Below are 25,571 nucleotides of genomic sequence, written 5' to 3'. Positions count from 1 at the left end.
AAAACAAAGAAATGTTTTTCCTTAAATGCTATTATGCTGTTCTGCATCTTTTAGAGCAGAAGTTATTCACCTGAGACAGTGAGATCTCTTAAAGCCACAGTTCTATATTTAGGTACAAAACAAGACTGGGTTTCCAGGAAAGTCCTTTGTAAGATTAGGACTGTAAACCTAATAGTTCATTTCATCAATTTATTATCCCTTTAGGTTTGCTTTAACTGCATATTCCTGCTGGGGGTGTGTCTAAGACTTATTATGGGGTATGTTTGAACACTGCCAAGAAGACTAGTCTCACAGCAACACTGCTGACCAATTCTGCGCTTTGGTTTAAGAAAACAGATGCTGGGTAGATTTAAAGTAAACCAGAGACTAAGCACCTGCATGCATTTTACCATATATATCAGTGGGGACATTAGAGAAAACACCTACCCTGCTCTCTGTTGCATTCTTCACTGTTCAGCCTGCTTGTTAGCAGCCCTGATAAAATCCCCAACGGAGCATTCAGTCTGGGTTTGCTATAACTTGGCTATAATGATTCCTGAGTAGAGCCAGAAGGGGGGCAGGCTTGGGCTGGAAAAGACACCAGAGAAGACACCCGGCTATAATGATTCCTGAGCAAAGCCAGACTGAATGCTCAGTCTGAGATTTTATCAGGGCTGATAAGAAGCAAGATTAACAGTAAAGAATGAACCAGAGAGCAGGGTAGGTGTTTTCTCTAATGTTCCCACCGATCTATATGATAAAATACATGAGGGTGCTTCGTCTCTGGATCACTTTAAAAGGAACCTGCAGTGAGGGTTATATGGAGGCTTCCATATTACTTTCCTTTTAAGTAATACCAGTTGCCTGGCAGCACTGCTGATCCTCTGCCTCTACGGGCCTGTTTCCACTACACGCAGATTGGATGCAGAAAACCTGACTCCAATGAATGCCTATGGGCCTGTTTCCACTAAACGCGATTTTTCTGATGCAGATTTTCCCATAGGCATTCATTGGAGTCAGTTTTTCTGCATCCAATCTGCGTGTAGTGGAAACAGGCCCTAATACTTTTAGCCATAGACCCTGAACAAGCATGCAGCAGATCAGGTGTTTCTGACATTGTCAGATCTGACAAGATTAGCTGCATGCTTGCTTCTGGTGTTATTCAGGCACTACTGCAGCCAAATAGATCTGTGGGGCTGCCAGGCAACTGGTATTGTTTAAAAGAAAACTGATATGGCAGCCTCCATACACTTCTTGCTTCAGATTTACTTTAAAAAATAAATTACGTAAGTGCATATCCTTTTAGTATTTTCTATTGTAATTTTTTAATATAACTTGTTTTTTTCCCTTTTTTTTATAGATCGCTTCATCAAACGTATTTTAATTTCATTAAGTTATTCTCAGCCTGGAAAATCAGATTTTTGTTTTTTTCTTCATTTCTGGGATCCCAGCAAGATGTCGCGCAGCCCCGATGTGAAGGAAGACCCCATGGAGTGCCCCCTTTGCATGGAGCCTTTGGAAATCGACGACATCAACTTTTTCCCTTGCACATGCGGATATCAAATATGCCGCTTCTGTTGGCATCGTATACGCACAGATGAAAACGGGCTCTGTCCCGCATGCAGAAAGGTCAGGCCTGGGCGACTCTTCCTCCATTTAGTGTGATATCTTGTTTCCCGTGAGAAAGTGAAATCCCACCTTCAGCACTTTCAGGCACAATAAAACACATACAACTTTGTGCAGATGCCAAATTTTTAGCACAGCACAATAACAGTTTGTTTAGGACAGGGTTGTCAAACTCAAGTTTACAGTGGGCCAAAATTGAAAACTGGGACCTTGATGTCTAGTGGCCCCCCTCCCTCCCCTATACAGTTCCCTCGGGTCCAGTAGCCCCTCTCCCTCCTCTGTACATTTCCCTGGGGTCCAGTAGCCCCCCTCACTCCCCTATACAGTTCCCTGGTGTCTAGTGGCCACCCTCCCTCCACTTTAAAATACCCTGGTGTCTAGTGCCTGCCCTTCCTTCCTATACAGTTCCCTATTAGCTCCCCCCATACAGTATCCTGGAGTGTAGTGACACCCCCCCCCCCCCCCTCTCTAGATAGACAAGACAAATAACATTTATATCGCGCTTTTCTCCCTGAGGACTCAAAGCGCCAGAGCAGCAGCCACTAGGGCGCGATCTATAGGCAGTAGCAGTGTTAGGGAGACTTGCCAAAGGTCTCCTACTGAATAGGTGCTGGCTTACTGAACAGGCAGAGCCGAGATTCGAACCCTGGTCTCCTGCGTCAGAGGCAGAGCCCTTAACCCTTACACCATCAAGCCACCAGATAGTGCTCTGGTGTTTAGTTGCTCTCTCCCTCCCCTATACATTTTCCTGAAATGAAGTGCCCCCCCTCCATACAGTTCCCTGGTGTCTAGTCCCCTCCCTCCACTGTGTGGCTTCCCTAGTGGTGTAGTGTTTTTTGTCTTTTCCTCCCCAATGTAGCATCCCTGGTTGTCTAGTGGCTTCCGGTCCTGTACTTCCCTAGCTCCAATATATGCAGATTGGCGGCGCTTGGCTAGCTGCAATACACATTCAGAATTACCCTTACCATCCAAATATTATTGTTTGGGCCAAATTTGCCCGTGGACCAGAATTTGACACCCCAAATATAGGACTTATTTACGTGGGCTTCTGACTACTGTTCAATATGAATTGATCCATTCTACCCCAGTTTGCCACGTCCTGGTAAAGCCTGGATATTAACAGATGTCAACTTGAAAAAAAAAAATCAGAAGTGCACAAGCTCTTCAGCTGTCACCAGTATCCCCCCCCCCCCCCCTCCTTCCCTCAGCACAGTGTCACCCACTCATTTTACTAGAATTAGCGAGTGGTGTGTTTATGAATGAGGATCAAATATATGACTTCTGCTGTGATTTTGCTGTCACAATGCTGGAAACTTTTACCACAGCTGTATAGTGAAACTCCTGCATAGCCTTGTCTAACCTGCAGATGGCGCTTCAATAAAGCCATAAACAATAGTAAACTCTGAAAAAAAAGTGAAACAATACAAAGCAGTACAAACTACCACAATTAATCAAAAACCACACACTGAATGAGACACTGAACCCCCCCAAAAAAATGGATATGATTTGTATGTGTTGTACAGCTAAGAATTAAAACATTAGGTTCTTGGTTCCAGTACAGGAAGCGTTAAGAAACTCCAGTTGTTATCTATGCAAAAGAGCCATTGAGCTCCATGACTTTCAAAGTCGCAGAGAGCTCTGTCTTCTGAAGCTTATTATCTAAAGTGTCAACCACTGTATTTTTTTTTTTTCCTCTGCAGAGGACAGTTCAAAAGTTCACTAGGCTGCTCTGTAAAATCATTTATAATGCTGAGTAGTGCGTAAACTGCAAATATTAGAGAATGATGCAATGATATAAAAAAAAAAGCTATATAACTGAAAATAAAAATGAGAATATTTTCTTTGCTTCTAATGTTCTAGCAATTATCCGTACTACACAACCAATTCATTATGTCATAATTTTTTTCGCTTCAGTGTCTGTGTCTCTTTAAAAGTATGTATAAAACTATACAACTTCTGATTTCCTCTGATCTTCTCTGCCACAGCCATATCCAGAAGATCCCGCTGTCTACAAACCTCTTTCCCAAGAAGAGCTGCAGAGGATAAAAAATGAAAAGAAGCAGAAACAGAACGAGCGCAAACAGAAAATATCAGAAAATCGAAAACACTTGGCCAGTGTACGCGTGGTGCAGAAAAATCTAGTTTTTGTAGTGGGCCTTTCACAACGCCTCGCAGACCCAGAGGTGAGCTTCTGCCTATGGCTCATCACACTCTGTACTAACCTGAAGTTTTTACATTTCAGTTTTCGTTATGTTCGCACACTGTGGCGTCACACTTGGGAAGTAAGACCTGGACACAATTTGTAACTCTGACCTCCGGCTCACTCCATAAATAGTTGGACACAGGTTCACGTTAACCTTCCTAGCAGTATTGATGGATATACACGCCCATACAAAACATGCTGTGACCAGTGTTGACGTGCATACACGCCAATGCTTTCCTGCACTGTATACTAAACCGTTGCTTGACTCATTTTGGAAAGTTACAGGAAAAAAGGTTATGAAAATTATTTGGATCACTTGTTGCACAGAAATCCTGGGGAGATTGAACACCAGGGAGGTTAAACAGGCATTATAGGGACTTATAGTATAATGTACGAAATTACTCAGGATCTTCACTTTTAGGCTTCTTACACACCAAGACGTTGCGTTTTAGGGGACGTTATGGTCGCATAACGTGCCCCTAACGCAATGCATGGTGGTGTTGAAGTTGGACGTCAGATTGAGCTGCGTTATGCAGCTTTCAAAGCAGCCACTCCAGGTTAGTCATAGGAAGTCCGGATCTTTTTAAGGATTCGGATCATTTGAATCGGATCATTGAAAAGATCCGGATCTTTGAACCGAATCATTTGAATCATTTTACTAGGGAAGCAGACTGGGTGAAATGACTAGCAGGACAGGACTTTCCCTGCACTGTACATTCTGTATGTTCCTTTTTCTTCCAGACATCCACTGTGAATCGAATCTTTCATTGTGGTGATCCGGATGATTCGACTCATAAAAAAGATCCGGATCAAATTAATGATTCGTTCATGATCCGGACAACACTACAGTCCCACCACGAGTCTCTCCAGTGCAGTGAATATTAATTAGCCATGTGGCTGGCCGCAGAGGAGGAGGGGGAGACCTCCTCCTCCAACATTACTGAGCATGTGCAAACAGTCTAACGTGGCTTAGCCCAGTATAATGTACAGCATGCAGCACTTTGTTTTTAACGTGCTGCGTTACTATGTAACACAACGTGGGCACTGTGAACAGCACAATTGATTTTACAATGCTGTGAGTTAGGCTGCGTTACTGGCTGCTGTAACGTGGGACTTTACCGTCCCACTGTGAAACCAGCCTTATGGTAATTTTCCTGATTTCTGCATCAGAAACACTCCTATATCTATATTTTGCTGTATATTGGTATGTAGTCCTGCCCGCCCAGTGATACTTAGCCTAGACTTTTAAGCTATGCAGAGTTATCATCACAGGGCATTCTGGGAGACTAGGTATTTTTCATTTATTATACAAACATTCCGCAGAGCTGCATCTGACAGCACTAAAAAAAATGTTGCCACCCGTGATAAATTTCAGACTGTCAATCTAGGTGAGGAAGGATTCCACAGCGGGAAAACACTGGCAAATTGAATTTATAAAGTAAGATGGTAGAGTCCCGGTTATTCAGTACTTTACTAACTTTCAGTCTCAAGCCACCGGCAGAAAACGCAGAAAGCTCACTTCTGACTGATCCTCCATTGGTTTGAAAGGCTGTGTGGGCTTAGATTGGGGAACAGAAGGGTTGTCCAATTACAGCCTTAAAGGCTACCTGAACTGACATGTGACATGATGAGATAGACATGTGTATGTACAGTGCCTAACACACAAATATCTATGCTGTGGTCCTTTATTTCTTTCTCTGCCTGAAAGAGTTCAATATCAGGTATGTAAGTGGAGACAACAGAGTAACCAAGCAGCTTAGGGTGACCCAAACTACTAGGAATGTATAGGGGGATGAAAGGAACCAAAAAGCCCTCCTACTAAAAAAGCAAAGCTTGGTGTAATTGCCTTCTTAAAACAGAAGGAAATTTGCAATAATTCAGTTATAAATGAACATTTGTGGTTACCCACAATGCACACCTACTAAATATGCAAATTATCCCTTTCCGCCCTTGTTAAGCCAAGCAAGCATATGTAAGTGGCTGACTCAGACAGGAAGTGACTACAGTGTGACCCTCACTGATAAGAAATTCCAACTATAAAACCCTTTCCTAGCAGAAAATGGCTTCTGAGAGCAAGAAAGGGGTAAAAAATGGGAATTTCTTACAGTGAGGGTCATAATTTAGTCACTTTCTGACTGAGTCAGCCACTTAACCAGCCGGGCGGTATGGACGAGCTCAACTCGTCCATCACTGCCGGAGGCTGCCGCTCAGGCCCTCCTGGGCCGATTTTCACCAAATAAAAAGGAGCACACGCAGCCGGCACTTTGCCAGCCGCATGTGCTACCTGATCACCGCCGCAGCGCGGCGATCCGCCGCATGCAGCGGCGAAAGAGGGTCCCCCCAGCCGCCCGAGCCCAGCGTAGCCGGAACAAACGCGTCCGGAGTGCCCTCTAGTGGGCTTTCATGCAGCCAACTTTTAGTTGGCTGCATGGAATCATTTTTTTTATTTAAAAAAAAAACCCTCCGGCAGCCGCCCTGGCGATCTTAATAGAACGCCAGGGTGGTTAAAGAACTATGCTGTGGTCCTTTTTTTCGTTTCTCTGCCTGAAAGAGTTAAATATCAAGTATGTAAGTGGCTGACTCGGTCAGGAAGTGACTACATAATGACCCTCACTGTAAGAAATTCCCATTTTTTTACCTCTTTCTTGCTCTCAGAAGCCATTTTCTGCTAGGAAAGTGTTTTATAGTTGGAATTTCTCATCAGTGAGGGTCACACTGTAGTCACTTCCTGTCTGAGTCAGGACAGAGTCAGCAACTTACATACCTGATATTGAACTCTTTCAGGCAGAGAAAGGGCATAGTTATTTGTGTGCTAGGCACTGTACATACACATGTCTATCTCATCATGTCGCATGTCAGTTCGGGTATCCTTTAAAGGACAACTGAAGTGAGAAGAATGAGAAGAATATGGAGGCTGCCCTATTTATTTCCTTTTAAACAATACCAGTTGCCTGGTAGCCCTGGTGATCCATCTGCCTGCTGTAGTTTTTTAATAACACCAGATACAAGCATGCAGATAATCTTGTCAGATCTGACTTTGCAGTCAGAAACACCTGATCTGCTGCATGCTTGTTCAGGGGCTATGGCTATAAGTATTAGAGGCAGAGGAACAGCATGATAGCCATGCAACTGGTATTGCCTAAAAGGAAATAAATATGGCAGCCTCCATATCACTCTCGCGTCAGTTGTCCTTTAACCACTTGATGCCCACAGTGCTATTTCTCCCCCCCCCCCCCCCCCCTGCCCTAAAGACCAGGCTCATTCTTGCAGTGCTGGGCTGTGCAGGCTTTTCAGCCTCCTGCACAGCCCAGCTTAGGTGCCCAGCGATCGGACTCTCCTCCTTTTTTTTTTTTTTTTTGTCCCTAAGGGGACATGCCGACGGAGGGGTCCGATCGCTGCAGGCTTTGTTTATTTTTTTTCAGATGCCTCAGTGAGGCTCTCTCTCCCCATCCCTCTCCCCCTCCTTCCTCCCTCCCCTCCGTCATTTAATTTGGAACAGGACAGCGATCAGTCCTGTTCCGCCTCTCATAGGCATCAGCCTAGCAGAGGAGGGTGCTCCCCGGCCAAGAGGCCGGGGATCACCGATCTATACAGCGCTGCAGGCCCCGGCAGTGCTGTACGCTTGTAAACAAAGGGGATTTCTTTCCCCTTACGTTTACACGATCGGCGGCTAGCAGGCTATTCACGGAACTCCGTTCCGTGACGTGGCAGAGAACGATCGCGCATGCGCGCGGCCGTTCCCTGGGAAACTGCAGCCCCAGGACTTGACGCCAATTGACGTTAGGCGGTCCTGGGGCTGCCGCCGCGGTCACGCCCATTGGTGTGAAGCGGTCCTTAAGTAGTTAAGGTGGCCACACACAGTACACTTTTTTCCTGTTGGATTTTACCTCCAATTAAAACGACCGGTTGTACCGGAAAAATTGAACTAATTTTTTTGTTTGTTTTTTGGTCAAGAAATCTAATTGAATTTTCCTTGGCTTTTTCGAGATTGAAAGTGTTCAAACATTCAGACCAACTTTACCAAGAATTGTATGGTGTGATGGATTGTCAAATTGCATTTAATCAGAATAAATTATATATAACTCTTTAGTACATACCACTTTGTTGTTTTGTATAAACAACAACAAGGATGGCATTCTGAAAGTGTGTGCGCGTATATGTATATAACGAAAAGATGGAAAGAGTATGTTATGGTATACAATGTGAAAATATACCGTATATTGAATTTTTTATGTTGTTTTTTGTAGAATTATGTGTACGGTAACTGTATTGTACTTGGTTTATGTTAGAAACAGAAATCTTTCAGTATTTGCAGCACAATAAAGTGTGGTAAATGCAGATGTACCCTATATACTCGCAAGCAAGCCGACCCACATATAAGCCGACCCCCCAACTTTTACCTGAGAAAAAAAACCAGGAAAAAATTATTGATCCTCATATAAGCCGGGGGTAGGAAATGCTGGCCGCGTGATTCCCCCCCCCCCCCCCCCCCAGTGTGTCCCAGTATAGCTAGTATAGTGCCCAGTATAGCTAGTATAGTGCCCAGTATGGGTAGGTAGTGCCCGAGTATAGCTAGTATAGTGCCCAGTATAGCTAGTATAGTGCCCAGTATGGGTAGGTAGTGCCCCAGTATAGCTAGTATAGTGCCCCAGTATAGCTAGTATAGTGCCCAGTATGGGTAGGTAGTGCCCCAGTATAGCTAGTATAGTGCCCAGTATGGGTAGGTAGTGCCCCAATATAACTAGTATAGTGCCTAGTATAGTGCCCAGCATAGCTAGTATAGTGCCCAGTATGGTTAGTATAGTGCCCCAGTATAGCTAGTATAGTGCCCAGTATAGCTAGTATAGTGCCCAAGTATAGCTAGTATAGTGCCCACAGTATAGCTAGTATAGTGCCCAGTATGGCTAGCATGGTGCCCCCACCGCTATCACCTGAGCCGGCCCAGCATCTTCCATTATTCCCCTCTCCACTCGTAAACTAATTCACAGCAGCGCGCCCCACGGCTGCTGCTGTGAAGATGAGGCAGGAAGCCGTAGAGAGAGAGCGGTTCCCATAGCTACAGGAAGCCGCTCTCTCTCTACGGCTTCCTGCTTCATCATCACAGCAGCCGCCATGGGGCGCGCTGCTGTGAATTACTTTACGAGCGGAGAGGGGAATAATAGAAGATGCTGGGCCGGCTCAGGTGATAGCGGCAGCCGTAGAGGGGGCGCGGACCACAGGTGACTCGCAAGCAAGCCGACCTCCCCCCCCCCCCCCCCCACACACTTTTGACCCCCTTTTTGGGGGTCAAAAATTCGGCTTGCTTGCGAGTATATACGGTATGTAGCAATGTCATGTTCAGTGGTAATTGTAATGCTAAACAGCAAATGATCACATGAGATATTGATAAATGTACAGAGATGGAAATAAATGTCACAGTGGAGAATGTAGTTCTATGAAAATGCTAAATTATCAAGTTAGTTGATTGAAACTGGATTGCCACGCAGGGGGGGTTTCTAAAAATAACACAACTTTTTCGATTATTTATTTATTGTCCATGAAGTGGCTGTAATCTTAACCGATTCCGGCCCGACGCAGTACAAATCTACGGCGGGCAGGGGACGCTGCGGTCCTGACCGGACGTATCCGCACGCCCCCGCCATTCCTGTCGCTCCCGTTGCGTTCAACCCGCCGAAATTCGCATGCTCTGCCGCCTCTATGACGGCAGAGCACTGTGGGCCGGGCAGGAGCCGTTTTCATTGGCTCCTGGCCCTGTCTTTCATGTAAGCAGCTCCCATTGGCTTACATGGGAAAACAGGGTCAGGAGCCAATGAGAGCGGCTCCTGACCCGCTCACATGACTCTTCCGTCATAGAGACGGAAGAGTCTGTATCCTGGGGGTCCCGGCGAGCGGCGATGACGGCGGTAAGGTGCGGCGAGTCGTCGGGAATCCGGCGGGATTGGACCAGCGGTCTCTGGTCCTTAGGTGCCCGGAGACCGCTGGTCCGAAAGTGGTTAAACACAAGTGTTTGTTAAATCAAACTATTTCTTCAAAACTTCCAATCAAGCCAAAAATTGGATCACATTGATTAAATCGGATCAAAATTTTAAAAACTTGCTTCTCAGTTATCTTTGCAAAAAAAAAGTCCATTTCTTACACTTGCTGGTGTGCGAGTCAATTTTTATGATAGTAAGGCTGGTTGTACAGTCTGGTTTAAGGACTAGGCACCCGTTAGTGTATTTTGTACTTATGATTGTCTGATACAGGTATGCAAACCTCTTTATTGAAATAAGTGTGAACCCAGCCTTACACAAGTCATCTTTTTTGTAAGTGTGTGGAGAGTTGGTTGTACATTGGTACTATACACCGCTTCTGTAGGAAGTATAACCTAATCATTGCTTCCTTTTTTTTTTTAACAGGTTTTAAAACGACCAGAATATTTTGGTAAATTTGGTAAAATACACAAAGTGGTCATCAACAACAGCACATCCTATGCAGGCTCACAGGTCAGTAAATGGGGACATTTTTTTGGGCAATATCCATTTCCTGAAATTCAGTCACAATCCTTCTGTGAATTGAAGTCGGCGTTGGACATTAGGGATGATCAATGCGATGCAAATATTTCTAAATTCATGCAGGATTATGTAAATGATGCATGTACATTTTTTTGCAGCTTGAATATGGATCAATCAGTTTAACCTGGGTGTGACTTGAGTAATCCATTTTCAAGATGCATGAATTTGCATACGGAATTAACATAATCCTGCATGAACTCAGGAATATTTGCATCTCATTGATCATCCTTACTGAACAGATCAACACCAGGAAATCCCTGGTTCTCTAAAGAGTCAGTTGTACAAAGCTGCTGCCACAGTAACCAATTGCCCAAACTAAGCTGCCACCCACAACTGCACCGCCCACACTAAGCCGCCACCCACAGGTGTGTCCATGCATACATAAGCATGCACGGTAGCACCTGCAGCTGTGCCCGCACACTACAACTGTTGCAGTAAGCTGCTACCCACACTAAGCCACGGCCCAGAGGTGCTTCAACTACCCCGCCCACACTATGCAGCCACCGCACTTAGCCGCCTGCCCACATTAAAGGGAACTTAAACTGAGAAGGATATGGATTTGTCCTTTTAAAATAATATCAGTTGCCTGACTCTCCTGCTAATCCTGTGGGTCTAATGCTTTCAGCGACAGCCCCTAAACAAGCATGCAGATCAGGTGCTCTGACTGAAGTCAGACTGGATTAGCTGCATGCTTGTTTCAGGTGTGTGATTCAGCCACTACTCAGTCAAAGAGATCAGCAGGACTGCCAGGCAACTGGTATTGTTTAAAAGGAAACATCCATATCTCTCTGTTTAGGTTCCCTTTAAAGGGACTCCGAGCAGTGCAGAAACTATGGAAAGATGCGTACCATTTTGAAGCTCTTTCTCCTCTTTCCAACGATATATAAACCGCCGCCTTACGCCTTTTAGTTTTCGCTATTTTTGCGATCGAAATCACGGCCGTCGCGATTTCGATCACGAAAATATCAAACTAAAAGGCGTAGGACGGTGGTTTATGTGTCGTTGGAAGAAGGAGAAAGAGAGCTTCAAACTGGTATTCATCTTTCCATAGTTTCTGCACTGCTCGGAGTCCCTTTAAGCCACCGTCCACTAAGTACAAATTCTCAATGTCAAAGTTACACCCCTGGTTGACAGTATAGTTGAGTCTGAGTGTGGTAAATAACATATTATATGATCAAAACTGGTATGCTCCCATTTGGCATGTATAATTGAAGGTCGAAAGCCTTATGTTACGTATTTGTGTTTGCTGCTTGATTTGCTGTTAGCCATTTCCATGAAAAATGTAAGAATCTTATAAAATGTTTAAAGTATAGTTGAATTTTAAAGTCTCTGCTGCCAGGGGTTTTCTGATATTCTGTGTTGCTCTTCCAGGGTCCAAGTGCCAGTGCATATGTAACGTACATTCGGTCAGAAGATGCACTTAGAGCTATACAATGTGTTAACAATGTGGTAGTAGACGGAAGAACGCTAAAGGTAAGGAAGAGCTCCTGAACTGCATGGTGAACAAGATGCATCTAGCCGGATCTAGGATGCTCCAAGTCCCCTATGTTCTTGTGCATGTACTGTGACCACCTTACAAGGCTACCAGCAAGGATTAAAGGGCACCTGAAGTGAGAGGGATGTAGAAGCTGCCATATTTATTTCCTTTTAAACAATGCCAGTTGCCTGGCAGCCCTGCTGATCCTCTGCCTCTAATACTTTTAGTCATAGACCCTGAACAAGCATGCATATCAGATGTTTTACTGGATTAGCCACATTTGTGTTTCAGGTGGGTGATTCAGACACCCCTGATGCATGCAAGATCAGCTGGACAGCCAGTTAACTGGTATGGTTTAAAAATGAAAGGAAATAAACCTGGCAGCCTCCCTATCCATCTCAGTTCAGGTGTCCCTTAACCAGTCTGTGACCACCTAACGCCAATTGGTGGCTTCCCCAAGTCCGCCTAACGCCGATCAGCTGCAAGTCCTGGGAGCTGAGGTTAGCAAGGAATGCTCTCGCGCATGCACGATCGTTCCCTGCTGAGACGCAGAGCTCCGTGATCAGCCTGCCTGCCCGTGATCGTGGCTGGCTGTTTAAAAAAACAGAACAAAAAAACGGTATTTATAGGTACAGCGACGCGATCTCCTGCAGCGCTGTACGGGGGTTAGCTCTGTCACTGAGCTGTCCCCTCAAGCAGCTCACAAACTGATCGCTCGCATAGGCTGATGCCTATGCGAGGTGATCACACTGATTGGCTCTCAAAGGGAGGGTGGGAGTAAAAAAACAAAAAAAAATGCTGAATTGTAAAAAATAGCCTGGTCGCTAGGGGGGGTGTAAGCATGTGGTCCTCAAGAGGTTAAAGAGGATCTGTAAGAAATAAAAAATGCCCCTATGGGGTACTTGCCTCGGCAGGAGGAAGCCTCTGGATCCTAATGAGGCTTTCCCATCGTCCTCTGTTTCAGTCCTGACAGCCGCAGAAGATCCGCCGGGGATTCAGGACGATAATAATCCTGTTTGAGCCTTGTTCAGACGCAGTAGCAGTTTTCCTTCAGGCTCGGATGGAAATAGCCAAGCCCAATTGGATCCGCTCTACTGTGCAGACACCTTGCCCCTGCATATAGGTCAAATGCCTCATTGATTATTAATCAAGTAGGTGTGTATGATGACACCACGAGTGGGTCCACCAATAGTCTGATCTAGGGGGTGGCGAAGATGTCATATTTAACTCTTTCCTAGTCGGTATTAAACCCGGAGTGAGCGATGGAGAGGGCATTCTGCTCTTTACATTCACACTAGCTCGCAAGGCTGACTGGGACCTCTAAGCATGTTCTTCCTTTCTGTAATCTGATATAATGTATGCTGTACATAGGTAGTTTAGTGGAACGTAGGTTAGCAAGAAGTGCCTGATTGACTTCAGCAGGAAGTCTAATCAAGAGCTTGTAACGCAACATGAAGATTGGCATGGCTAGGATATGATGACTGTATCTATCTGTCTTTCTGTTACTTGAATAAATAACGTAAACATTGAAGAAGCCTGAGAAAGTCTATCTCCTGCTTGCTGTGTGGAGAGTCAAGTGATCTCACAATCTGTGAGACGGTGGTGTCGAAGCAAGGTGATATAGAACAGTTTATAACAGCAGCCACGCACACCTATTCAACAAGCCCTGTCAAAAGGTTCAGAGGATCCAAGCACTTAGAGACACTGAAGCGAAAACAAAATGATGATATTATGATTTGTATGTGTAGTACAGCTAAGAAATAAAACATTAAGATCAGATATATTAGTCTAATTGTTTCCAGTACAGGAAGAGTTAAGAAACTCCAGATGTTATCTCTATGCAAAAAAAACCATTCATTTCTACGACTTTCAAAAGTCGTGGAGAGGGCTTTTATCTGACTTTTATTATCTCAACTGTTTACTTTTTCTCTGCCAGAGGAGAGGTCATTCGTTCACAGACTGCTCTGAAAGAATAAGTTTGAATGCTGAGTATTGTGTAATCTGCAGATACAATTAGAGAATGATGCAATGTTAGAAAAAACACTATATACCTGAAAATAAAAATATGAGAATATTTTCTTTGCTGCTAATCTTCCAGTAATTATTCATAGTACACAACCAATTCATTATATCATATATTTTTTTTCGCTTCAGTGTCTCTTCAAACGGCAATTTCATGAGGTATGGGAAGCCTCTGGGTTATCCCAAGGATTCCCTCTACTGAGATATCTATTACTGTATTTTTGCTGTTGGGTACACTATAAATACTTTTTTTTTGTTCTAGATACCTGCTGAATTACTTTCTTGCTTTAGTGGTTGTTGTGGTGTTGTTGTTTTATTGTAGCAGCTTTTACAATACTGGACACAAAAGCCCTAGTTCTCTCACCGTTAACAAAGCGCAAAACTCTGATTCCTCATGTGCTGATTCTGTTCTCAAGAGTGACACAGCGTTCCCTATTAGCAGCCTGCATTGTGTTGACCTGAAGAAAGTGTACCGGAAATTGTTTTTTGTGCAGTCCCTGATGAGGGTTATTATTGAATTGCAGCAGCCTTGAAAGGCTGAGTGAATAGAAGTAAAACCGATTTACGTCTGTCTGAAACATGTGTCCTTGGCTCCATGAGGTCAGGATGCAGGCTCCTTCACTCTTAGTAGCAGAGCCTGGGTCACATTTCTGCCTTGAACAGTGGGTATAGAAAAACATGGTCTACTTCAGAATATTCCCACTTTGTTGCTTTGCAACAACATAAAAAAAATACCATTTTCCAGCTACATTTATATAATGGCAACAGTTCAAAAAAAAAAAACAATACTGAATCATGGAAATAAAGGGCACTCTCTCCCTCTCCATCCTGAAAAGTGAAATAATAAACACTTGTAAACTCAAAGTGTAACAAATAACCATTTTCGTTGCACACCAAACTAACTGGCTTCCATCTGTGAACAGTAGCAATCCTTTTGATTAGTTCAGCATGAATGCAGCTGTTGCTGGAGCATACGAGTGCTTGGTAGTGCAACTGAAAGAAAACAATTAACTATGGGATGGCAAGACACAGTGAAAAGATTTCAGGGATAAAGTTATGGACAGCCAAGAGACAGTAAGACAAAAAAAAATAACACAAACCTTTTACATAAAAAATAGAGGGAAGCTTCTGGATGGTCTAGAGCAGGGGTAGGGAACCTATGGCTCGGGAGCCAGATGTGGCTCTTTTGATGGCTACATCTGGCTCACATACAGATCAGTAGGGGTTGATTCACTAAGCTACAGCGCGCAAGCAGCACAGCTTAGTGTGGCAGCGCAAGTAACATTTTCAAAGTAGGCACTCTACTGCTGTAGCATGCACTACTAACTTACTCGCGCTACCCCAAAACCAACGGCCGCTCCAATTGTCCCACCCTGGATCTTGTCAGGTCCAGTGACTTTGTAGGATGAGATTCCCGCACTTGACAGGCAGCCTATTGGGCTAAAGTGCGGGGATCTCGTCCTGCAAAGTGAATCAACCCCCAAGTCAGCTGGCTAATTGTACAAGTTGTTAGTCTGTATTTCTCCTGTCTGGCTCTCGGGGAAATTGCTGATGTTGCTGAAACCCAAGAGCAGCATAACCATGGCACCCGGGACTTGAGCCCTCTGCTGCGCATCTGCACTGTCCCAGTTTGAAACATACTGTATGGCTCTCACAGAATTACATTTTAAAATATGTGGCATTTATGGCTCTCTCAGCCAAAAAGGTTCCTGACCCCTGATCTAGAGGCTTCCCATGTCCTACTCAACCCCACCGCTAGCGGCCGGGACTTACTTCTTGTTTTCAGCTGCCCTCCCCCTCTGTGTACGAGTGCCGCTGTGCGGCGCAGGCGCAAAGTATGGCCTGTGCAGTAGCATGGAGCCGGTAGTGCATGGCCTTTTCCTACATGCTGCAATTCACATAGAAAAAGTGCACACCATATTATGCCTGTGTACTTTACATTGTGGATAGCCGCACTTTGCCATCAAACACTTTTCATTGGGGGGCGTGGCCAACTAATGGCGGAGTAAGACGCACACTGCAGAGCTCCCGGCGGCTAAAGCAGATTCCCATGCATCTAGAGCTACAACTGTAGTTTCCTAACCGCACATTATGCCTGGGGGACCCCGGGTCACTAGAAGCAGCAAAAAGAGGCAACAAAGGGACAGCGCACGCGGCCAGAACATCCAGAAATACCTCCGAGACCTGAACGCGGGCCCTGATATGCTATCCAAGATGGCGCCGACAACTACGGGGAGCAGTGAAGCGAGGGCGGACGAAAATACACCGCCGAAATCCTCCAAAGTATCAGAGGCATCCTCGCAATCGTCCTCCCCGGTAAGTCTGCCCGAAGAGGGAAACCCATCGCCAACTTTCCACATAGAGGGAGAGCGTGAGATAACGGGGCCTAGCTAGCGCCAGACCATGAAGGCCGTAGCAGACTTGAGAGCACAGATAAACAACTTACCCACGAAAGTTGACCTAGAGTCCTTCGCCAGCCGCATTGAGCAATCCTTCCGAAGGGAGATAGATGAAATCCATAAGGACATCACTGCTATCGGTCACCGGGTGATCAACCTGGAGGAAAGACATGACGGCGTAGATACTAAAATGGCGGCCATGCAGGACAAGATTACCAAGCAAGATAAACAGATTGAGTCGCTTATCTCCCAGCTAGATGACCAGGAGAACCGCTCCCGTAGACAGAACGTAAGAATTAAGGGTCTCCCGGAAGCCACCAGAACCGAGGACCTGAAAGCAACAGTTACAGACATCTTTAATATGATACTGGAGAGGCCGGCGCAGTCTTCCATAGACATAGAGAAGGGTACACAGAGCCCTCACCGCCAAAAAGCCTGATACCAATCGCCCAAGAGATGTCATATGTCGCTTATTAAGATTCACAGATGTGGAACTTTTACTACGCACTATGAGGGACAAGGACTTTCTGGAGTTCGATGGGGCCCGTGTCACACTATTCCCAGACCTTTCATGGCGCACGCTGTTACAACGCAGATTAGTGAAACCCCTACTAGAGGCCATCAAGAAGAAAGGGGGGCTATACAAATGGGGATACCCGTTCGCACTAATAGCTACAGTCAACGGAATAACAGCGACCCTCCGCACTAAAGATGACTTGCAACAGTTCATCGATGAGTTAAATCTCCCCCCCACGGATTTCATTGATTGGAGGTCCCCACAAGACATGGTCCCACGCCCACAAAGAGAAAGATGGCAAACTAAAGAGCCCAGAAGAAAGAGAGGGCCACCGTCCTCCTCTCAGGAGGGATCACCAGCGTAAACGATAAGTACAGGCCTTGTTTGACATTGTCCTTTTTTCCTTAAGTTTTCTTTTCTATGCTTCGCCTGTCCTTCGGGGCAGGGTGTCCGGGGACCCCCTGGAAACTTTTAGGCCTTTGTATTGGCATGATTAGGCGGCAGCCTGACCGTATATCTGCAACATAAACAGTTTTGTGGAATGATCAATGCTTAAAACCCGAGGAACGTTTTCTTTAATATGCAGGGAAAGACTTAAGCAGCAGATCTCTCATAAGTGAGGGTCGGCATAAAAACTGGCAGCCATGCCGGGAGAGATGCTGTAAGACTACCCGGAATGTCATCTTCACAGAGGAGATTGACCCCCAGTAGGGATCCCCTAGTTAGGGGAAAATACGCTGTTTTCACACTAAACAGCCAAATTCTAGATAGTGATTTGCTAAGCCTACTTATGGGCTTGTTGTTTTTGGATATGTTATGTTTAATGTTGTTCCTAGGTCACAGGTGTCGCAGTGTCTCTCAGGTTCTCTCATGGCAGTGACTGCTCTGAGCAAACTTAGAGTCCTGTCATATAATATACGCGGTCTGTGTTCACCGTGCAAGAGAGGAAGGCTGTGGACTGAAGTTCAACTCCTCCAGCCTCATGTCCTCTTTTTACAGGAAACATATTTCAGGGATGGCTGTATACCACGTCTTCCACACCACAGATTCTCACAATGGTTCTTAAGTAACTCACCTATCAGGAGAGCCAAGGGAGTAGCTCTGGCTATAGCTAAGGGTCTGCCACTACAGGTTCTGGCGACAGATAAAGATGACATGGGCAGATATGTTGCAGTTAAGGCACAGATGGGAACCGAGAAGTACACCTTTGTCAATGTTTATGCCCCCAACGTACATCAGGTCCCCTTTTTCAGAACAATCTTTAAAAGAATTAGAGCATTCGCTGAAGGGGTCCTGGTGTGCGGGGAGACATGAATATGCTGTGCAGCCCTGGTAGAGACTCCTCCACAGGCCTCTCCACTCTCCCACATAAAACGGTAAAAGAATTCACGCAACTGATGAAAACGAATCATCTGATTGATTCTTGGAGATACCTTCATCCTCTAGACAGAGATTTCTCTTATTATTCACAGGTGCATAAGGTATACACGAGAATTGATTCTATCTGGGTTGATCAGTACTACCTTCATAAAGTGTCTCAAGCAAAAATTGAAAATATTACAATATCTGACCACGCTGCAGTGTGGATCGATCTAGAATTAGGGCCTACTGACACAAGGGCAATGCACTGGAGATTAAACGAAAATTTATTAGACGACTTAGAGGCCTTCCAGAAAGTGGGAAAGGCAATGGTAAACTATTTCAGAGAAAACTCATCAGACGAAGTCTCTAAATGTATTATTTAGGAAGCACACAAGGCAGTTGTCCGGGGGAGTTGATTTCCCAGGGGGCGAGGAAAAAAAGGGAAGAACAGGGGATGGTGCTTAGAACCCTGGATAGAATCAATTCTCTAGAACAAGCACACAAAGCATCCTCAGACGCAGAGGTGGAGAGAGCCTTGAGAGACGGGCCCTGCTTAAACTGCTAGACAATAGAACTAAGCAAAGGCAGAAAATATGGTTTAACACTATATATGAATACAGTAACAAATGTGGAAGACATCTAGCAAACAGCATGAGGAAAAAAGGGAACAAAATTACATACATAAGCTCAAAGACCGTAAAGGGAATATGGAATTCCAGGCAGGTAAGATAGCAGGTCTATTCAAAGAATACTATACAGAGCTCTACAATATTCAAAAAAAACCTACATACCAGTAAAGCTGATATCTGTAAACAAAAAATTAAAGATGATCTACGGAAGGTCCAGATGCCCTCTTGGTCAGAAAAATGGTGCGCAGAGCTTGAACAGGCAATCACTGTACAAGAACTAAGGGGGGTCCTAAAAGATACCCCTAACGGCAAATCACCTGGCCCAGATGGCTTCACTAAAAAAATATTACTTAGCTTTTGCCAAACACCTATTAGAACCATTAGCAGAGGCCCTGAACAGTCTAAGGGAAGGTGGAAAGTTCCCCGCCCAGAGCATGGAAGCTCACATTGTTGTAATCCCCAAGGAGGGGAAAGACCCTGCCTTGTGCCAAAGCTATAGACCTATATCGCTAATCAACCTAGACATAAAACTCTTCTCAAAAATCCTAGCCAATAGGATCAAGGAAGGTATTCCGGCCCTGGTTCACCCTGACCAAACAGGCTTTGTAATGGGGAGAGAAGCCAGAGATAACGCTGCTAAGGCACTAAACATAATTCATTGGGCTCAACTGCAAAATATACCCCTAATTTTATTATCAACTGACGCAGAGAAGGCCTTTGAAAGGGTGAATTGGGGCCTAATACAAGAAGTGATAGATCATATTGGCTTGGGACCCGGCATGCAGTCCTGGATTAATAGCTTATATAGTAACCCCTCAGCTAAAATAAGAGCAAATGGAGTCATATCAGAAGGTTTTGGGCTATCAAATGGCACAAGGCAGGGGTGCCCCCTCTCCCCTCTTCTGTTCGTCCTAACCCTGGAACCCTTGTTAAGAAGCATACGTATGAATCCAGCCATAGGGGGATTAAATATCGGATCCCAAACCTGTAAATTATCGGCATTTGCTGATGACATTTTATTATATGTCTCAGACCCACTCACATCACTCCCTAAAATTATTCAGGAATTTGATGAATACGGGGAAATATCCAACTTCAAAATTAACATGACCAAATCTGAATATATCAATGTTGGACTAAACACACCAGATCTAGACAAATTAAGAACCTCCTTCCCATTCACCTATAGAGAACAGTCTCCGCGGTACTTGGGCATAGACCTGCCATCTAACCTTCACGAAATCTATATTAGAAACTTTATACCGTTACTAGACACAATTAGTAAAGACCTAGAGAGATGGAATGATAGAGGATATACATGGCTAGGACGCATCAGCATAATAAAAATGAATATTTTACCCAGGCTGCTCTTCCCAATGTCTATGGTCCCTGTCTCTCTCCCTAAACATTTCTTCATAAAAACAAAGTCCCTTTTCATTAGGTTTGTCTGGAAGGGGAAGAGACCCAGACTGTCATATAATCTTATGATAAGAACCAAGGAAAAAGGGGGACTGGGTCTGCCAGACTTGAAACTATACTACAAGGCCCTAGCCCTGAACAGAATCTTAGACTGGCAACATAATGGGACACAGAAAGGGTGGGTAAATGTAGAGAAAACACTGGCAGGGAGAGATCTTGCTGGGGCGATCTGGGTTAACCCCACCACAAGAGGCCTATCAACCTCAACGCCGCCATGGATCAGACATACCCTAAGGATATGGGACAGACTAGAATCCAGGAATACATGGGCACCAGGTATCTCACCCTTGACTCCAGTGGAAGGGTTCCCACACTTCCAGCCAGGTTTGGAAAGAGGGTCCTTTGGCACTTGGAAAGGGAATAAAACACTAACAATAGGTCACCTTATGTCGGGAAATAAACTTAAACCCATCACAATTCTCCGACAGGAATATGGTCCATTCCCCATGGATCTATGGAGACTGAATCAACTTTCACACTGGTGCAATTCTCTTGTGGGAATAAGACCAATAGTGGATATGACCCCTTGGGAGAGACTTTTCACACAAGAGACGAAACCCCCTCATCTAACTTCTTTTCTATATAAAGCCCTCTTGGACAATAAAGGGAATACCAAAGCACGATTCTTAAGGGAATGGGAGAGAGACACGGACTATACCCTCACAGACACGCAAACAATTAGAGTCCTATCCATGGCACATTCAGCCTCAATAAGCTCACACATCCAAGAAAGATGTTATAAACTCCTGGTCAGATGGTATAGGTCCCCCTCCTTTCTTGCCAAAATATACGAGGGACAGGACCCCAAGTGTTGGAGGGGGTGTGGGGAGCCTGGCTCAATCTTACACTTTTTCTGGCAATGTCCACTGTTAAGATCCTTCTGGCAGGGAGTCAGGGAAGTAGTCAAGGAGGTAGTGGGATGGGAACTGGAGGACAGTCCATGGCATCTACTATTCCATTTATATCCGACATCTATTAAAAGATATAAATCTACAGTAACTCCATTCCTATTAAATGCGGCGAAGAGCCTCATCCCCACATATTGGAGAACTACAAAAATTCCAACCATGAAGGATTGGTATATTAGAATCAATAAGATCCAAGAAGCAGAAGAATCTATTCTGATGGCCAGAAATAAATTCGAAAAATACAAAAAAGTTTGGATGCCATGGATCCTCTTCCAGACTACCGTGGGTTACCTGTCCATTATCAACACGGGACTGGACTAAGGGAAAATGTGCTCAATTCTGAATGAGAGTATTTCTGTTTTCTCATGTTGATCAGTGGAGACTTTATTCCTGCGACACCTGTGACCGATTTTAATTTAATTAAGTTCTTTTATGCGTTTATTTGTTCTTATTTGTAGTTCTGTTCTTTATGCAATATGTGGGATGATACGAGAATTCAGAGGGGGATAGGGATCTCACCTGAGCCATACCACCTTAAAAGAACTGAACCAACCCCCACTCTGTGAGAACTGGTTAACAATACAACTCAGGCCCTCCATGAGGATAGCGGAAAAGACTAACTTTTAGCACATGGAACATGGCTATGACACTTACCTACATCCTTGAACAGTTCTCAAAATATCAGTCCAGTTGTGCTCGACTGCGGAACAGACCCCCCCATCTTCTATCTCATATCTCATTTCCCTCATCTCTGTAAGTCCCACAATGCAGTAAATGTTTATGATGTTCAGACAATGTGCTAAGATGTTGTATAACAAATTATGACTGGACATTGTTGTACAGAGATATATTGCTTTATTGAAAATAAAAATTACATTAAAAAAAAAACACTTTTCATTGCGGCGCACTATCTGAAATAGAGCAGCAAGAAGGTAACATGAAAACAATCCGGGAGCAACACTCAATCTTCTCAGTAGCGCACTTCTCAACTTTAATCAATACTCTTCACAAAGGCAATGCATCAATAAAACGATATACTTATCGACATCGGCAGAACTTAGAGGAGATGCGGAGGAAGGTCGACGATCATTTCGCTGTCTGGGCTCTATCAAGACCGTGCACTAGCAGCTCCATGCATTTATTTTTTGCATTTCAGATTTATTTTAAAGGCGTTATCAATTCATAGTACCACAGTAAATCTATAATTAAGTAGCTGAAATCCTTTTGTATTATTAAACTCAAATAAGTTAACTCCCCCCTGACCCAGTCCACATTTCTGGGTGCTGACAGGTGAATTCAGTTTTCCGAATTTAAATACCAACCCTAATGATTGGTTGGTATGGACAGCCAACACAAATACTTCCCAAACTCTGGGCTGCAGGTTTCTCTCTCCCATCAAGTTTGGTATACTTGGCTGCGTATGACAGCCTACTGATCCTGTCATAAGCATCATGCGACAAGCGCCTTAGTTTGTATTTGGCATAGAACTGAGGGGTTCCTAGAGCAACATGTAACATAAATGTGTATGGGCAGTCCTTATCCTACTCAGAGCTAGGCTGTGGTTTTTCTTCTCGCTGTAAGGGCCTGTTTCCACTTGTACGGTCGGAATCGCCGCGGGAAAATTTTAATGCGGATGCGAATTTTGCATGCGGTTGTATGCAAATTTTCATGAATTCACATACGTTTTCGCATGGATGACTATGTATGCAGATTTAACCATGGCAGTGCCTGTGTGCTTTTCCATTGTTTCTATGCGAAATCGTATGCAAATTTGCATGAAAAGTCGCATACCAAAACCGCATGCGAATTTCCTATTAAATACATTGTAAGTGAATCGCATTGCGGCATGCGAATTCTGATGGCTCTGCCGTGCAGATTTTTTTCTGCACAGAAAAACGCTCAGAAATCCTGACAAGTGGAAACAGTCCCATTAACTTGTATTGTCTATGCGGATCTGCATGCCGGAAACGCGTGCAGATTCGCTCTAGTGGAAACGGGCCCTAAGCGTTAAAGTGCACATACCTGAAAAACCAAAAGGTACGCTCATACAATACATTTGCAGTTATACCAGAGGTGCACTTTAAGAACCCAGAGCGCTAACTGACCTTTTCTTTGCAGTAGAACTGTAGTGGAACACGCACAGGTAACTAATTATAGAGGCCATGAAACTCCTATTTGACTAAAAAACACCTCTCAATGCTGGGAAAAGATAAGTTCAGTAGTTCAGGATTTGTATGTATGGGAGCTGAATAACATACAAAAACAAAAAAAAGGCCTTGTGCACCTGATATAGTCTAAACCAGTGGTCCTCAAACTACAGCCCGCAGGACGAATGCACCCCCCCCCCCCCCCCCCCCCCCCGAGGCTTTTTCACTGGCCCCCGAACACAAAATGTATAACCTATAGATGTGGCCCACTGCACCTTTTAAATATCAGGGGCCTGCATATAGAATAGCAGTGCTGGCACCACCCATCCACATACTGTAGAAGCCAGCGGGCAGTCATTCGCTGGCTTCCAATCCAAGTCTGCATTCGGTGACACGGTTGTCCGATTGGATGGCAGATTATCACCTGGGTATGCCTCACTGTTTGGTGCACAAAGACATTTTTCTGGCACCGCATGACTGAAAGGGCTGCTGCTGGGAGTTCTCCTCTGGGCATAATTGGGGGGAATCAACACCTTGATTCAATGTAATGTTTTTTCTACATCATTTTATGTATGTTCCGGCCCCCAGCAGTCTGAAGTATGTTGACCCAGCCCTTGACTGAAACAGTCTGGGGACCCCTGGTCTAAACATTAATTGTAGAATAGGACTGTTGGATTCCAGGAAAGTGCTTTTTATAAGGGCTATATAAACAATTGTTTAACTCTTCATTTATTTCCACTTCAGTTTTGCCTTAATTGAAAATTAAAAATGAAATTGAATTTTACTTACCTGGGACTTCCTCCAGCCTCTGGAGTCTATCTGGTGCCTTGCTGTCCACACTACTGGTCCACACTACTGTCAACGTCACCCCATACGCTTTCCTGGCAGCGCGCCTCCTCACTCACTACATGCACACCTTGTAAAACTTGCACCTGCGCAGCGGCTGGGGAGCCGACCAAAGGAGTGAGATCAAGAAGGCACGCCAATGGGGCCGAACAGGCGCTGTAACTGGCTTAGTCGGGGACATTATCTGGGCTCACAGAGGCAAAACGTTGTGGATCAATAGGACAGCAAGAGACCAGATAAACTGCAGGGGGCTGGAAGAAGCCGTAAGTAAATCAACGTTTCTGCACTTATTTTAGGACATCACCAGTAACAGAAGCTGTTTCTCGCTCTCTATCTTTCTCCAAGGCTTCTTTAGGTACAACGAAATACTGCAGCTACTTCTTAAAAAATATGCAGTGTCCAAAGCCAGACTGTATGTATTTACATGAATTGGGGGACGAGGCGGCCAGTTTCACAAAAGAAGAAATGCAGGTGAGAGACTAATGTGATTACATCGCTTATCCTGTCTGCTGGGATGTCAAAAAGCTCTTCCTTAAATAAATGGAAATTTTCCCAGATTTTTACCCTTGCTTCTTTCCCCCACTGCATAAGTCAAGTAGAGAATATTTCTAGTTTAAGGGAAAAAAAAGTTGTACCTCATAAAAGCTGAGGATGCCTAGTTTTGTGTACGGCCTTTACACACTGGCTGCACTGAGCTGCATTTTTATAATCACAAATCCCTTTTTAAAATGAATATTATGATGAACTGTACACAGTGGTGCAATGCCATTTTTGGCAATCGCAGTGACTGCATCGCTTTTCGAGTGCTGCGTTTGAAAAAATTGCAGACCTATAACCAATCACAAGAAAAATGCATTGAAAGATGTAAGCTAATATAATATGCAAACTCATCACAAAAACGCGAGCATATGATTTTTAAAATTGCATTGCTCCTACGCTTGGCGATTTTCAGTGTGTAAAGGCCCTAACCTAAGCTTCCAAATGTTCAGATGGCAACTGTTAACATGTTAAAGTGTACCCGAGGCGAACATTGAAAAACACATGCTTAAAAAGGGGGAAGCCTCCGGATCCTGTAGTTGCTTCCCCCGACACCCTCCGGATCTCCGTTGCTGCTCACGGACCCTCCAAAGAAATCAACAGTTTGTTGGATTAAAGATCTGCGCCGTACTTCTCTTCATGCATTAAGCTCTGTGCTACTGCGCAGGTGCGGCACAGATCCTCCAGAGGGTCGCAGCGGAGCAAGGCATACACAGGAAGCCTCTACCGCAGGGGTCCCCAACCTTTTTAAGCCCAGGGCCCACTATCCCGACCAAACTTTTCTCTGGGGCCCCCCGGGGGGAGGGGGGGCGTGGTTAGTGGCGGCGGCAGCCCCCCTCTTTTCCCTGATTTTGAGTGTAGTACATAGGTAAGTAGGTATCTAGGT

General features: G+C 44.7%; 1 protein-coding gene across 8 annotated transcripts in view; it reads left to right on the top strand.

The window, feature by feature from the left end:
* Positions 1-25,571, top strand: part of CNOT4 (CCR4-NOT transcription complex subunit 4) — a 184,407-nt gene that overhangs the window by 75,377 nt on the left and 83,459 nt on the right. For 6 of the 8 annotated variants that reach the window (XM_068277966.1, XM_068277962.1, XM_068277970.1 and 3 more), the window contains exons 2-6: positions 1,340-1,608; positions 3,591-3,788; positions 10,207-10,293; positions 11,734-11,835; positions 24,494-24,619. In XM_068277966.1, the coding sequence (XP_068134067.1) occupies positions 1,435-1,608; positions 3,591-3,788; positions 10,207-10,293; positions 11,734-11,835; positions 24,494-24,619 (687 nt within the window). In that variant the 5' untranslated portion in view covers positions 1,340-1,434. The remainder of the gene's footprint in view (positions 1-1,339; positions 1,609-3,590; positions 3,789-10,206; positions 10,294-11,733; positions 11,836-24,493; positions 24,620-25,571) is intronic. The other 2 variants (XM_068277968.1, XM_068277969.1) reach the window with 1 other exon arrangement.

The sequence above is a fragment of the Hyperolius riggenbachi genome, chromosome 3, assembly GCF_040937935.1.
Source record: "Hyperolius riggenbachi isolate aHypRig1 chromosome 3, aHypRig1.pri, whole genome shotgun sequence".
Lineage (NCBI taxonomy): Eukaryota > Metazoa > Chordata > Amphibia > Anura > Hyperoliidae > Hyperolius > Hyperolius riggenbachi.
Note: the sequence above shows the minus strand (reverse complement) of the source record. Positions and strands in the feature narration are given on the sequence as shown.